General features: G+C 48.6%; 1 protein-coding gene across 1 annotated transcript; it reads right to left on the bottom strand.

Annotated features, from left to right (window-relative positions):
* Positions 1-813: 813 nt before the first annotated feature.
* On the bottom strand, positions 814-9799 carry LOC117646971. Its single transcript, XM_034388385.1, has 3 exons — positions 9702-9799; positions 5352-5517; positions 814-1202 (listed from the first exon to the last, which is right to left on the bottom strand). Exons 1-3 carry the CDS (start codon positions 9795-9797, stop codon positions 814-816), a joined length of 651 nt encoding a protein of 216 aa, XP_034244276.1. The 5' UTR covers positions 9798-9799.
* Between the last annotated feature and the right edge of the window lie 6459 nt (positions 9800-16258).

The raw sequence follows: 16258 nt of genomic DNA, 5'->3' as shown, positions 1-16258 counted from the left end.
TTTATTAAGGCTTTTCAAGGAACAAAATGACAGACTTTGAAACATTACAAATACAGGATTCTATGATGGAATTTAAAGTTAAGACATCAAGTAAAATATCCGACATAGCAAAACTATAAAAACTGACCAAACATTACATAAATACGACAACTGAAATATAGATCACAAATTGGATCTGTTCTCACATCTAAATGCGAGGGAATTGAAGGATGCAGGAAACCTGATCTACATTCGGAAAATAAGTAGAAACATTCATAAGAGTAAGTGCATTCAACGACATTTAACAAGTTTAAAAATCAAAAAAGTTCAAATTACATGTGGTGATTGCGAAGGCTCATTCCCCGTTGGAGGAGACAGCAGAGACAACGGAGGAACATGGAAGCTCGGCAACCTGCAAGCAGCCTCGTGGGCAGTCGGCAGTCCGACGGTGCAATGAGAACGACGAAACGGGGATGCGCTCTTTGTCGCAGAACCAACAGTCACAACTATTGCGCTCGTTATCCTCGTCAGAATAGCGGTTTTCCCAGACTTTCAAGTGAAGTAGAGGGTTCCTCTGGAGCAAGTCCCGGATGCCAGCGCTGCGCACCCAAGCCAGCAGGCAGTCTTCGTCACACGAGAGAGACAGCGTGGTGAGTCGGGGCGCGGACTTGGGTGTCACTGCCCGCAGGAAGTCATCCGAGGGGGACTTGCATAGTGACAGGTGACGCAAGGCAGGGAACCGGGGCAGGCAAGCAGCCACAGCCATGAGGTCTTGGTCCGACATTCTGACATACAAGTCCAGAGCCTCAAGAACATCGACAGAGTGCGATTCCGTTAGTATAGGGCCTGGAGTGCGGCAGCAGTAGGAGAGTCAAAGATTTCTACTATATCTGGTGTGAACGACACGGATCTGAGCTGCAACGACTGACGAATGAAGTCCAGAGCCGCAGGAACCGGAGGGCAGTTTACGGAACGTAGCTTTGGCAACGTTCTCAAGGTCAAGTAGACCTCGCCGTCATCGTAGTGTTCTGTCAAATCCACCTCTTCCAATGTCGCAGCATGCGTCTCCAGGAACAAATGAAGCCACGGTTCCGAGTACACTGTATATGTGTAATACCAAAACGTCGTTAGAGACGGCTCCTGTCTCGATAATAGAACCTGCTGCGGCGTTTCATCGTGTTTGATGAAAATCTTGAGTTCACGCAAACCCTGAAGGCTGTAGACCAGGTGGGTCATTCCACGTTATTTCACCGAGGTCGAGGGATGGACCACCTCAGAACTGGCTGAATTTTTGTGTTTCGCCACCATTTAGGGTCCTAATGAACGGTGTAAAACGGTTTTGGTCTGAGTCAAGTGGTTTGGGAGATATAGGCATAGCTCTTTTTTGGTACATTTCATTAAAAAATTTCAAAGTTTTACAAAAGTGCGCATATCTTTTGAACCATTTGAGATATCGAAAAACCGAGCAAAGCGCGTGAAAGAGGGTAAAATTCCGCTTCTAATGACGTATGAAACATGCCCATCAGGTCAAAATTTATTTTCATGTCATTTTTCACTTTTAATTAACTTTCTTGACCCAAAACACCAATTTCGTATTTTTTGATATTTTTTAAACTTTGCACGAACCTTCCCTTAACATCCCTAAACAACCCCTTAAAATATTGAGCTGTGTATTTGAGAGGCCTGGGAGATATGGGGGTACATGTCCACATCTGCACCCTTGGACCGCCCTAAAAGCCCGTTTCCGTGCGGTCCTCATCAGCGCGCGACGGAAGTATCCCAGATCGGGCAGTATGAGGAGTTCGCATAGTGATATTATCAGTGTCCACTGCGATCAAAACTTACCAAAAGGCTTCTTCTCTTGGTCGGAGTTCCTGCAAGGCTGCAGGTAGGCAACCCACGTACACTGTGGCTAAAAGCTACGGAAAATTCTGTAAACAGCTTGTGGTAGTTCTCCGTAGCCCCCTTGTCGGTATTCTCCGTAGCCCTCTTATCAATATTCTCCGTAGGCTCTTACAGTATTTTCCGTAGGACCGCACAGTATTCTCTGTAGGACCTTCCAGTGTTGTAGGACTATACAGTCTTCCATGCCCTACGGAGAAGACTGAGCGGTCCTACGGAGAATACTGTAAGAGCCTACGGAGAATATTGATATGAGGGCTACGGAGAATCCTGGCAAAAAATTAACAGAATTTCCCGTACCCTTTTGCCACAGTGTAGCGCATACACTAGGCATACACTAGGCGTGGGTGCCCTGGTGGGCAAGAACCACCCCACGCTGTACGTGATCCTGGACGACCTACAACAGGAGGAGGTGGCCGTGGTGAGACAAAAAAGTCTCGCGAGAAACAAATGTCTCACCATTTTATGGGCGAGAAACAAAGGTCTCACCATTTTTGGCGAGAAACAAATGTCTCGCCAGAATATGGTAATACCAATTGACTGGGATATTTCCCGGTATCCAATATAGTGGGGTTGCATATTTTAGCGAGACATTTGTTTCTCGCCAAAAAATGGTCATACTTTTGTTTGCCGCAAAAAAAGAACGTTGAGACTTCTTGATTCTCGCCACAGAATGGCGAGACTTTGTTTCTTTCCCCTAGGATGGAATGAATTCCGTACTTGGACTTTTCAGTGTGCACCTCTAAACAGGAGGGTTTAGGACAAAGGCCAATAAAATTGATTTTTTTTTTTAAATTTGGGACGATTTGGGACGGGCCCAGCTGGGGTTGGGACGAGATATCCCGGGACCGTATTGGCTCGGGAACGAGTCGACAGGAACGAGTTGTCCTAGACCCGGGTGATTCCACGCCAACTGAGTCAGTCACAAAACGGCATGGTCTCGGATCGGGACGAAACTTACGCAAATCGCAATGCTACTTCAAGATAGATAAATGCAGATATCTCGGGAACGAGAAATAGTACTTTTTGTGGTTGATCTCTTTCTTATCTTTGTTTCACGGGGAATTTTTTAAGACGTTTCCCAGCAAATTTGGTGGTGCAACTAACTTTCTACGATAAATCAAAGGTAAGGTTATTTGGAATCAAACACTATTTTTACTTTTTAAAAGAAAGTAAAGGAAGTACCTTTTAGTGAAATTTTCTCCTCTTTCCAACGGTATGCTTGGTTTTTCGATCCGATGGATATTACCGAAACTGCGAGCGAAAATCTGTCTCCGTGTCGCTGTCCCGGCACCATACTAAGCCTCTCAATATCTCGGCTTCTAGATATTTTTCGGCCAAACGCTTTTGGATTTAGTCATCCCACTACTAGACCTACGATTTGCGTAAGTTTCGTCCAGATCCAAGACCAGGCCGTTTTGTGACTGACTCAGTTGGCGTGGAATCACCCAGCCCGCCAGGGCATTAAGCCCGCCTAGTGTATGCGCTACGTGGGTTGCCTACCTGCAGCCTTGCAGGCGCTCCGACCAAGAAAATTGTTTGTTTTCCGTTCCCCTGTGACTCTAAAGAAGCCTTTTAGGAAGTTTTGATCGCAGTGGGCACTGATAATCACTATGCGAACTCCTCATACTGCCTGATCTGGGATACTTCCGTCGCGGGCTGATGAGGACCGCACGGAAACGGGCTCTTCGGGCGGTCCAAGGGTGCAGACCCCATTTCTCTCAAATAGTCAACTGAGCAGTTCTTGAACGTCAGATGTAGACTGTTTAGACGTTTTCAGGCTCTGCCAGACGAATCATAAAAACGCAAGCCGGAAGCGGAAGCGCATGGCGGACATTTTGGTCGTCAGTATAAGCACCGAAATCGGTCAAAAGTCAAGACGCGGTTCGCGGATCTCCCCTTTAGGGCCTTTTGGACTCTATAAGCAACTAAGTGTGCCGCAGGATTTCTCATACCTCGTCCGCCGCGCGAGCTTAAACTCGCAACGCTGATTTAAGATAGTTAAATGCAGATATCTCGGGAACGAGAAATAGTACTTTTTGTGGTTGATCTTTTCCTTATCTTTGTTTCACGGGGAATTTTTTAAGACGTTTCCCAGCAAATTTGGTGGTGCAACTAACTTTCTACGATAAATCAAAGGTGAGGTTATTTGGTATCAAACACTATTTTTACTTTTTAAAAGAAAGTAAAGGAAGTACTTTTTGTGAAATTTTCTCCTCTTTCCAACGGTATGCTTGGTTTTTCGATCCGATGGATATTACCAAAACTGCGAGCGAAAAACTGTCTCCGTGTCGCGGTCCTAGCACCATAATAAACCTCTCAATATCTCGGCTTCTAGATATTTTTCGGCCAAACGCTTTTGGATTTAGTCATCCCACTACTAGACGTACGATTTGCGTAAGTTTCGTCCCGATCCGAGACCATGCCGTTTTGTGACTGACTCAGTTGGCGTGGAATCACCCAGCCCGCCTAGTGTACGCGCTACACTGTGGCAAAAGGGTACGGGAAATTCTGTTAATTTTTTGCTAGGATTCTCCGTAGCCCTCTTATCAATATTCTCCGTAGGCTCTTACAGTATTCTCCGTAGGACCGCTCAGTCTTCTCCGTAGGGCATGGAAGACTGTATAGTCCTACAACACTGGAAGGTCCTACAGAGAATACTGTGCGGTCCTACGGAAAATACTGTAAGAGCCTACGGAGAATATTGATAAGAGGGCTACGGAGAATACCGACAAGGGGGCTACGGAGAACTACCACAAGCTGTTTACAGAATTTTCCGTAGCTTTTAGCCACAGTGTACGTGGGTTGCCTACCTGCAGCCTTGCAGGAACTCCGACCAAGAGAAGAAGCCTTTTGGTAAGTTTTGATCGCAGTGGACACTGATAATATCACTATGCGAACTCCTCATACTGCCCGATCTGGGATACTTCCGTCGCGCGCTGATGAGGACCGCACGGAAACGGGCTTTTAGGGCGGTCCAAGGGTGCAGATGTGGACATGTACCCCCATATCTCCCAGGCCTCTCAAATACACAGCTCAATATTTTAAGGGGTTGTTTAGGGATGTTAAGGGAAGGTTCGTGCAAAGTTTAAAAAATATCAAAAAATACGAAATTGGTGTTTTGGGTCAAGAAAGTTAATTAAAAGTGAAAAATGACATGAAAATAAATTTTGACCTGATGGGCATGTTTCATACGTCATTAGAAGCGGAATTTTACCCTCTTTCACGCGCTTTGCTCGGTTTTTCGATATCTCAAATGGTTCAAAAGATATGCGCACTTTTGTAAAACTTTGAAATTTTTTAATGAAATGTACCAAAAAAGAGCTATGCCTATATCTCCCAAACCACTTGACTCAGACCAAAACCGTTTTACACCGTTCATTAGGACCCTAAATGGTGGCGAAACACAAAAATTCAGCCAGTTCTGAGGTGGTCCATCCCTCGACCTCGGTGAAATAACGTGGAATGACCCAGGTGTAGGAGTTCAGAATCCGTGGTATCCAAGGCCGAAGAGGTCTCAAAATCAACCACTTTCAGACCACCGAGCGAGTGCACCGCCTGCAGTATGGTTCTGGACAAGGCCGCGCCCGACGATCCGGAAATCGACAGCTTCAGCCCAGCTATGACGCAAGCAGTAGGGCGTTTCAAAAAAATTTGATTTTTGAAAGGAGTTGGTTTTTAGGTTCATCTAGGTCCCGTGGGTCCCTTCAACCGGTGCGCCAGCTAGAGATATACCTAGTCTGAACACTAAGCGGTTAACTTATTCACACTAAAAGCAAGAAAAATATGGAAAACATGCTGGGACGCGCCTCGAAGTAGGCAAACCATGGTCCGACATTGCGTACCTCCCAGGCGCGTCCCAGCATGCTTTCCATATTTTCCTTGTTTTTACTGTGAGTATGAGAACCGCTTAGTGTTCAGACTAGGTATATCTCTAGCTGGCGCACGGGTTGAAGGGACCCACATGCCAATTTCACACCACCCACCTCCTTCCCCCGTCCCCCTCAAAAAACAATTTGATGCACTTTAGGCCCTGTCGCTTAGTCACGTGAGGCAGGGTCTGAGCCCGAATCACGCAGGCCGATAGGGGAAGACCCAAGGAACATCGCCACCAAATTTCAGAGAGTTCGGATCTCAGATGGCGCCACAGTCGCGGCGGAAAGACGCGGGGAGGTCCCCCTCCCAAGCGAGACCAATAGTTTTCTCGCGGTGTGCACCGGGTAAATGTCAACCGATTTCGCTCAAATTTGGTGTGAGGTCATTTGGGACATACATGAACCTTAAAACCGACTCCTTTCAAAAATCAAATTTTTTTGAAACACCCTATAGAGGGGTTCGTTTTGCACGAAGGTTCGAAATGTCATGGGGCCCGCTCGGATTCCGGTTCTACGTCCAATTATAAGATTTTTGACACCTTGGTCGACTTGATCAGACCACCGGAAGGGGTCGCACCAGGCCTCGGAAGTTCTAGTCGACGGACACGCCGGTTGCCGACTTTCCAGGGGCTAAACACGCGTAACGCTTCGTTTCTCAGAAAATTTCATAAAATGAAAGTTGTTGGAAATGTAAAAGTACGTTGGACACAAGTTTTTAATATTCAAAAACTCAAAAAAGATGGTTTTTTGTTGCCTACTTACAGGGGGCAAAAGGTCGGAAATCGACATAAAACACGTTACACATAGGAACTGTTACACAAACGTATGTAGGTTAGTAAAAAACAATAATATATAAGTACCCTGTGAGTTCCGTGTATTATAAATAATGTTTTTGTACCATTTTGCAGATTATGGTTACACAGTTCACGAACGCTGCCAAAAGAATTTGCTAAGTCTATCACATTTACGATCCACACTTACAACGAAGAGGAGAAGCTGCATTTCTTCTTCGTCAGTGAGAATCTCGTTTCCCTCGATGAGCCTGGTAACTCATTGCAACCCCACGTCATCTGATTTATTTACATTGTTAAAATTTGGCTCTCCTGGAAGTTTATGTCAGTATTCAAGACTGGTGTTCATCTACCAAGCTTGTAATTTCTCTCTTCAACATCGAAGTGGTCTTCGAGGAAAATAGAGACTAACAAGGGAACGTTTTTAGGTCATACACTCCGATTTCGACCAAACTTCGGGAAATCGTTCGTTGTTAGACTAGATTAAGATGGGCCATCAAAGTTGGTGCAACAATACATATCTAGAGGGTCAAATGGGGCTTCAAAGTTGAGTTTTTTACACTTGTTTTCCTGCTTTTTGGGCCTTTAAGGGCGAGTTTTGGAGTGGACTCTCCGTGTCAAGATTTACATCATTTCCGATGTGTTTTGGGTCGCTGATGCCGAAAATCACTATTATTTGAACGCCCGATCAAGTTTTCGACCAATTCCAACCAAGTTCCGAACAAATTTGGGCCTTTTTTGACGTAAAATTTGCAGAGAGCAGCTCCAGCCTAAAAAACCTTGGCCGGGGACCCCCTCAGATCTGGCTCCCTCCCGGTTTTTTTGGTTCCTCTAGTGAATACGAATTGCCGAAACACAAATTGGGCCGGATCCGACACCGATTGGCTTTTTGGTAGAGGTCAAAAACCCCGAAAAATGGCTGTTTTTGAGGGTTTGGGGCTTTTGGGGATCCCGGAACCTGCTGGCCAAAAAATCTACCAAAGTGTCGTTTCCGAAAGAATAAAGTGCGCTCTTTCGAATGCTGGGTCGCGCGAGGCTCTACGGCGTCGGGTTTGGACGCTACGGGCTCTCAAAGTTGCTCAATTTCACTATTTTTAACGAAGATTTGACCGTATGAAGGCTTTTGGAAGCAGGCCATCGGCGATTTCGCTCCTCTTTGGCTTAAATGGTGCCTACCCATAGGTAAACACCCCCACAAAATTTCAGCCATCTCAGGCAATTATTAGAGAAACTGTGAACAATTGAAGTGTTGGGTCAATTTGCCACTGACCTTCGGTGGTTTTGGGTCCAGAAAAAATAGTTGTTCTAATCACAGCTAGAGAAAGACAAGTCTGTCATCGAAAAAATGTTTTGAAGTTTCAAGACGTTTCAAGAGGTGTTGATCAAACAGAGATAGTTGAAAAAATTATTTTTTCTGGACCCAAAACCACCGAAGTTCAGTGGTAAAATGACCCAAAACTTCAATTGTTTACAGTTTCTCTAATAATTGCCTGAGATGGCTGAAATTTTGTAAGGGTGTTTACCTATGGGTAAGGCACCATTTAAGCCAAAGAGGAGCGAAATCGCCGATGGTCTGCTTCGAACGGCCCTCGAACGGTCAAATCTTCGTTAAAAATAGTGAAATTGAGCAACTTGAGAGCCCGTAGCGTCCAAACCCGAGGTCGTAGAGCGTCGTGCGACCCGGCATTCGAAAGAGCGCACTTTATTCTTTCGGAAACGACACTTTGGTAGATTTTTTGGCTAGCAGGTTCCGGGATCCCCAAAAGCCCCAAACCCTCAAAAACAGCCATTTTTCGGGGTTTTTGACCTCTACCAAAAAGCCAATCGGTGTCGGATCCGGCCCAATTTGTGTTTCGGCAATTCGCATTTACTAGAGGAACCAAAAAAAAACGGGAGGGAGCCAGATCTGAGGGGGTCCCCGGCCAAGTTTTTTTTTTTGGCTGGAGCTGCTCTCTGCAAATTTTACGTCAATAAAGGCCCAAATTTGTTCGGAACTTGGTCGGAATTGGTCGAAAACTTGATCGGGCGTTCAAATAATAGTGATTTTCGGCATCAGCGACCCAAAACACATAGGAAATGATGTAAATCTTGACACGGAGAGTCCACTCCAAAACTCGCCCTTTAAGGCCCAAAAAGCAGGAAAACAAGTGTAAAAAACTCAACTTCGAAGCCCCATTTGACCCTCTAGATATGTATTGTTGCACCAACTTTGATGGCCCATCTTAATCTAGTCTAACAACGAACGATTTCCCGAAGTTTGGTCGAAATCGGAGTGTATGACCTAAAAACGTTCCCTTGTAAGAAGCTACATTTGACGTAGGCTGCTACGATGAGCCACCTCTTTAGGCCTCAGTCACCCTTGCTGACACTGTGAATGCAAGCAGTTCTTGAGGTTTCTTAAAGCTACGAGGTTAGCAACTAGCTTTCCAAAAAAAGATTCCTCAGGCTTGAATACCGACATAAACTTCCAGGAGAGCACAGTGATGGTCTCAAATTTTAACAATGTAAATAAATCAGATGACGTGGGGTTGCAATGAGTTACCAGGCTCATCGAGGGAAACGAGATTCTCACTGACGAAGAAAAAATGCAGCTTCTCCTCTTCGTTGTAAGTGTGGATCGTAAATGTGATAGACTTAGCAAATTCTTTTGGCAGCGTTCGTGAACTGTGTAACCATAATCTGCAAAATGGTACAAAAACATTATTTATAATACACGGAACTCACAGGGTACTTATATATTATTGTTTTTTACTAACCTACATACGTTTGTGTAACAGTTCCTATGTGTAACGTGTTTTATGTCGATTTCCGACCTTTTGCCCCCTGTAAGTAGGCAACAAAAAATCAACTTTTTTGAGTTTTTGAATATTAAAAACTTGTGTCCAACGTACTTTTACATTTCCAACAACTTTCATTTTATGAAATTTTCTGAGAAACGAAGCGTTACGCGTGTTTAGCCCCTGGAAAGTCGGCAACCGGCGTGTCCGTCGACTAGAACTTCCGAGGCCTGGTGCGACCCCTTCCGGTGGTCTGATCAAGTCGACCAAGGTGTCAAAAATCTTATAATTGGACGTAGAACCGGAATCCGAGCGGGCCCCATGACATTTCGAACCTTCGTGCAAAACGAACCCCTCTAAACACCCTAGCAAGCAGTGGCGGACAGCATGGACGCAACGTCTTCCACCAACTCTGCTTCTCCTTCAACGTAGACTTTCCGGAGGCAAGGGGCCAGACTCAGGGCAGCGCGCATGAGGCCTCTTTGCTCGGGTGATGCCTCAACCTGCCGAGCAGTTGCCCGGAGTTGCCTGCGAGCGGCCCTGAGTTGCCCGGCGGTTGCCCGCGGGGTTGGCTGCAAGTCCACCATTGCACGAAGTTCCCGCGAGGAAAATTTAGTCCAGGAAACTAAGGTTATCACCACGGCAGCGGTTGAAACTTAATTCAAAGGTTGGCGGCGCACGCAGCAGCGCAGCGCGCAGAATATATTCTGCGCGGCATTGGCGGGTCATGGCTGTATGAAATTTTTACCGCTGCCGTTTGTCCCAGCTCAAATCCAAAGGCATCCACGTGTAGCTGATTTTCAGATTTCCTCCCCGTTGTGACGCTGCAAGGCCGCATTTCTCGGACGCGCGACCGCCGCTCCGCCCCGCTTGGCGTGGCGTCGCTCGGTGCGTTGTTGCCTTTCGACTAAAATCACCGGCAACTCTTGCACTTAGCAAACTTCTGAAAACACGTACATTCAGCTGAGATACCAGCGCTTGACGATCTCTCGGGACCAATTTTGCGATTTCAGCCCCATTTACAAACAACAGTGCAGAAGAACTTGGGAAGAAAACAATGAGCGAAAATAGTCAGATAGAGATCGCTGCCCGAAAATTTCAATGCATTCAATCGGTGGAAGCTTAAACGATTCCTTGTTGCTTTCTGGTCAATTTGGCTTTGGTCCGGCGCTTCTAGGTGCCGCCATTTTCGTTAAGAGGCTTTGGACGTGGTTAGGCCCTTTCGTACTGAACATGGGTGAGAAATCCTCCGAGAACTGTGGAAGAATAACCAGGTTGTAGAGCGCGTCGCGTTCTACCAAGCTCAACAAACCACTCCTTCAATAAAATTTGTTTCAAGAACCTATAAAGCCCCAATCCGACTGACTCACTGACTCATAGAAATGTTTGGGGTGAAGGAGTGGTCGTAGAGACTTGCGGTTTTTTCCATTCGATTCCAAATTTTATGGGAAAATTGGGAAAAATCCCAAAAGTCGAAAATTCCTTACCATTTCCGAGAAAACCTACTTTATCTACAAAAAAGGGGAACAAATTTCTCACCGTTTCCGAGCAAACCTACTCAATCTTCAAAAAAGGGGACCGACCGACTAGAAATTTTTATTCGCCCCATCGGTAGGTCTGGTCGAGACATTTCCGAATCTGTGCCGCAATCCGGTCTCCGTCACTGGCAACATCCTCAAAAAACGATTAAATAGGCCTAAATTCAACAAAATCCACTCAATCTTCAAAAAAGGGGACCGACCGACTAAAAATTTTTATTCGCCCCATCGGTAGGTCTGGTCGAGACATTTCCGAAACTGTGCCGCAATCGGGTCCCCGTCACCGGCAACATCCTCAAAAACGATTAAATAGGCCTAAATTCAACAAAATCCACTCAATCTTCAAAAAAGGGGACCGACCGACTAAAAAGTTTTATTCGCCCCATCGGTAGGTCTGGTCGAGACATTTCCGAAACTGTGCCGCAATCGGGTTCCCGTCACCGGCAACATCCGCAAAAACGATTAAATAGGCCTAAATTCAACAAAATCCACTCAATCTTCAAAAAAGGGGACCGACCGACTAAAAATTTTTATTCGCCCCATCTGTAGGTCTGGTCGAGACATTTCCGAAACTGTGCCGCAATCGGGTCCCCGTCACCGGCAACATCTTCAAAAACGATTAAATAGGCCTAAATTCAACAAAATCCACTCAATCTTCAAAAAAGGAGACCGACCGACTAAAAAATTTTATTCGCCCTATCGGTAGGTCTGGTCGAGACATTTCCGAAACTGTGCCGCAATCGGGTCCCCGTCACCGGCAACATACTCAAAATCAATCATCAATGGTCATCAAGAACCTATAAAGCCCCAAACCGACTGACTGACTGCGACTCACTCGCTGACTCACTCATAGAAATGTTTGGGGTCAAGGAGTGGTCGTAGAGACTTGCGGTTTTTTCCATTCACCTCTATCCTTGTCAAAGCAGTCTTCAATATTTTCCGGACCTTGTATGCACCCATTGACTGCCACAGTAGCCAATGCAACACAAGCTATCTATTTGGGCAGTAAAAGTAGCTTAATTATATGGTCAAAAGCTGTTAAATAGACCTTTCAAAGAAGCAGCACATTTACTTCCTTAGAATATTTGCCTTTGGTCACCACGGACTTACTGAAAATACTTCGGCACGCGCCCCACACATGCGGGGGTCTGGGGGCGGAGCCCCCAGCGAGCAGCGCGAGTTGTTTACTAAAAGTAAGAAGTAGGAATCGCGCGTTGAAATCATTGGAGCCAGCCGTTCAACCGGGCTCCGAAAGAGCAGGCATGCACCACCGTTCCCGCACTAATGCTTTTTCAAAGGGAGCGAGAGTGAAAACTCCTTGCCTCCAGACGCGGCCGAGGCCGAGAGTAGTGGGGGGAGCAGCAGCGGGGCCGCGCGCACCCCGGCTGCGGCGCGCAGCGGAGGACATCTGCACCGCCTCAGTTCAAGGCTGTTAGCAGCGGGTGGAAACTTCTTTTCCGAAACGGGCGTGCAGGCGTTTTGTTATCCGTTAACATCGGCCGATCGAAGCAATCTAGGTCAAATCTGCTTACATTTTCGGAATCAGCACAAAATTTGACAGGGAATAGAGTACTTTCTAGATGGCGAAACCAAAATTATCATGGTTATTTTGAAGCCTAAACACAAAACTGTTTCAAAAAGACCAAAAATCCCATGTCTCGTCGAGTAACATTTCCATCTTGAAAACGTTAATGTGAACGAACGGGGTGTCGTATCACAAATCCGAGGCCAGATTTGGAATTCTCAAAAAAAAATGCCAATGTATAGGCTATATAGATGGAGTAGGTAGCTACTCTTTCTTGCGGCAACGATGCCCGAAAATGGTCGGTTCTTGAGCCACGCGTTTGTTGTAAACACGTAATCGACTGAAATTCGCCGACAATTATCAGGATGAAATCTGAAAATTCAAAACAACGCATATAGCCTATACCATGGTAAAAGTCTTCAGGATTCCAAATCTGTTTTCGGATTTGTGATGCGACGCTCCGTTCGCTAACATTAACGTTTCCAAATCAGTCATTTTGCGCAAACCGCGACAGTGCGAGACATGGGATCAGGGCCTATCAGGGCCATATTTCGCAACACGTTTGTTTTTAGGCTTCAAAATAACTATGATCATTTTGCATTCGCCACCTATAAAGTACCCTATTCCCTGTCGAATTTTATGCTGATTCCGAAAATGTAAGCAGATTTTACCTAGCTCGCTTGGTTCGGCCGATGTTAACGGATAACAAAACGTCTGCACGCCCGTCTCGGAAAAGTAGTTTCCACCCGCTGCTGTTAGATTTCGAACGGAGCGGTGGATTCAAAAACCGAAGATACCGGCGCGTAGCTGAAGAAAGGGCGCACAGCGTTGAACCATTTTGGGATCCACCGCCTTGATGGGAAGACATGAGGTGATACGCCGTTGTGAAATTTAATATTTTTCACCCAAATCGACTCTTAGAATGAACTTTTTTTTTTCGCGCAACGTTCGCTGTGCGGTGGATTTGTTCCTTGTTCCATTCCGCACATTTTGACACCAGTCCGGTCTCAATAGCATTCTTAGTTTCGGCGCTACAGCGAATACCGCCAACCTCTGCAAGGACATACGCGGGTGTAAGGGGGGTGGGCTCTTCGGAATTGGGTTCAGCACGTCAAACTGCACCATAAAAACCAAAACCCGCTTTTACATGTTTTAGTTCCGGGTTGGTACGCTTTTTTGACTAATTATCAATTTTTGGCTTATTATCAAGGGGTTGATTTTTGCAGAGTAGTGGCGATCCGAGGCTGGCGCAGCCAACGCCAAGCGCGACTGCATTCGCCGAACTCGCATCAGCTCAGCGGAAAGGAAGAAGAGAGGAAGAAGAGGGGGGGGGGCATCGTGGCGCCAAAGTGCCTTTCGCTTCGCTTAAGTGCGGATGCAGGAGTACAATTCCCCCCCCCCCCCTTTTCCCCGGACCCTCATACACAGCCGCCTGAGGTAGGCAAAACACAAAACTTTGCCCCTGTAAGGCATGAGGTGCACAGTGGGCCAGACCAGAAGACCGGCGGAGGCGGCCAAAACTCAAGACGCGTTTCGAGCGGCTCCAGAGTCGCTAAATGTGACTCGAAACGACCGTGTGACCCCACCAATGGATTGCTCTCCGGACGAGGAATCCATTGATGGGGTCACACGTTTGGTTCGAGTCCTGTTCAGCACAGCAGACTCTGGAGCTCAAAACGCGTCTAGAGTTTTGGCCGCCTCCGCCGGTCTTCTGGCCCACTGTGGGGTGCCCCCCCCCCCCCCGGGTGAACTCTGAATCCGCCACTGCTCGCCACCGCCTTCCCGCTTGCATTGGCTTTGGGCCGGATGTCCGAATGCAGACCGGTCGACACAGGAGTCCTTGATGCCCCTTGCCTACGCAGCCAGTGGCGTGCGCAAGGGGGGGGGGGCGGGGGCACGCCCCCCATAGGCCACTAGACAGCCACCTGGAAGGCAGGCAAATTGCGTCACTTTCCCCCTGTAAGTAGGCAAAAAGCATAGCCTGACCCCTCCCTTTCAAAATTTCTGCGCACGCCACTGCACGCAGCCGATGCCGATGTTCCGTTCTCTCCCCCTCTCTTCCTTGCTGCCCCAGGAAAGACCAGAAGTTGAACGGTTTTCGCACGAAGTATTCGCCCGTGTTTTGCAGTGCCGTGGCGAGACGCGACAGGCGACGGCGAGACGACAGGCTTGTTGACCACACTGCGTTTTGCAGGGGCAAGCGGATTCCAACGTGCCGTGCCCACTGCTTCCTGACGCGACGGCGGGGGAAGAGGGGGAGGGGACGGCAAGTCGCCGCGACGGCTTCCGCCGGGCGTGCCTGCGCGCGGGGAGCCGATGCAGACCGACATGAAAATCGCGGTTTATCAAAAACGGCTTGACCGAAAAATATTAAACTTGGCAAAGACTGGGAATAGACCACGCCCGCCCCTGGTCTGGTCAAACCCGGCCCGACATTGCCTAGTTGCCTACTGGCGTGATCGGCTCGGAAAACGACGATCGCCGTATCTCGGCTCCTGGTCACGATATCGAAAATCGGCCATACACGCGTAGTCCTAATCGTTCCCAAATGCCTTTCCAAATTTCAAGTCAAAATCTTGAACGGTGTGGCCGTAATTTGGGAAACGCCGAGGCGAAAAACGCGACTTTTCGGCGACTGGCACGCCGAAGGCTGGCTGCGGGCAGGCAAACAGGCCTGATCAAGGGACCGGCCCCCGAAGTGCCCCCTCCGCACCTCCCCCGCCCCGCCCGCCCTGCGCCGCTGCCGGGGTGCATCCACGCTTCCCGTTCTAGCATTGTCTCTGTCGCACTTCCAGTGACACACGGCACAGACGAAGAAAGTAGCTGTCGACGTCTGAGATAGCTATGCGGACGCCACCTCTGGCTCCGGCGAGAGAGGGGAGAGAGGGAGAGGGGGGGATGAGGGAGAGAGAGAGCGTGAGAGTGGTCCGTCAGCGAAACGCGAGGAAAGGGAAGGGGTGAGCGAGTGAGCGTCCGTCCGCTGATGGCCGGGGGGAAGGGGGGGGGGGGGGTTAGCTGCGGCGTGCGGCAGCCAGGGCTCCCTGAGGAAGGGTCTGGAAGCGTCAGTCAGCATCGTCTTCTTGGAGCGGACGGGTGTAGCGGGCCGGGCGCGGCCGAGCACGCAGCGACGCCGTCGGACCTGCAAGCGTTGGTCCCCACCAAGCGAGGCGAGCCAACGCGTCCGGTGGCCCAGCCAAGTAAGTACACTGCCTGACGGTGACGGACCCACTCACGCGGACTACCCCAGACTCCGACGGAGTCCCGGTCCATAGGCCCCGATCAGACCCAGCCCCGACCTGGCCTCGGCCCGGCCCTGACCCGGCCCAGATCCGGCCGAGGCCCGGTCCAGACGCGGCCGAGGGGCCGGGCCGGCCGATAACCGGTCGCCCTATAGGAATCCGACTAAGCCTTGGCTTAGCCCCACCCCAGTCCGGCGGAAACCGCCCCTGTCCCGACTCACGGTGTAGGGAGACCACTCTTCGGGAGGCGCACTCTTACACCGTGGCGGGACTCGGCCGGACTCTGCCAAGCCTTAGGCAAAGCTGAGCAGGATTCCTACAGGGCGACTCTTTGTCGCCCGGCCCATCCTTTTGGCCGGGTCTGAGCCGGGTCTGAGCCGGGTCGGGGCCGGGTAAGGGTCTGTGGGCCGGCACTTCGTCGGAGTCTAGGCCAGAAGACCAGTCGGGGACCAAAATTCTAGGCGCATTTTGAGCTTGAGAGCCGCTAAATGGGACTCGAACCGAGCGTGTGACCCCGCCAATGGATTCACTTCGAATGATGAATCCATTGGTGGGGTCGCACGTTTGGTTCGAGTCCTGTTTAGAGACTCTGGAGCTCCTCGGGCAGATGCTCGAAAAGACGCAGATTTGAG

Source organism: Thrips palmi, unplaced genomic scaffold, assembly GCF_012932325.1.
Source record: "Thrips palmi isolate BJ-2018 unplaced genomic scaffold, TpBJ-2018v1 HiC_scaffold_2, whole genome shotgun sequence".
Classification (NCBI taxonomy): Eukaryota; Metazoa; Arthropoda; class Insecta; order Thysanoptera; family Thripidae; genus Thrips; species Thrips palmi.
This window is presented reverse-complemented; position numbering and strand designations above follow the sequence as displayed.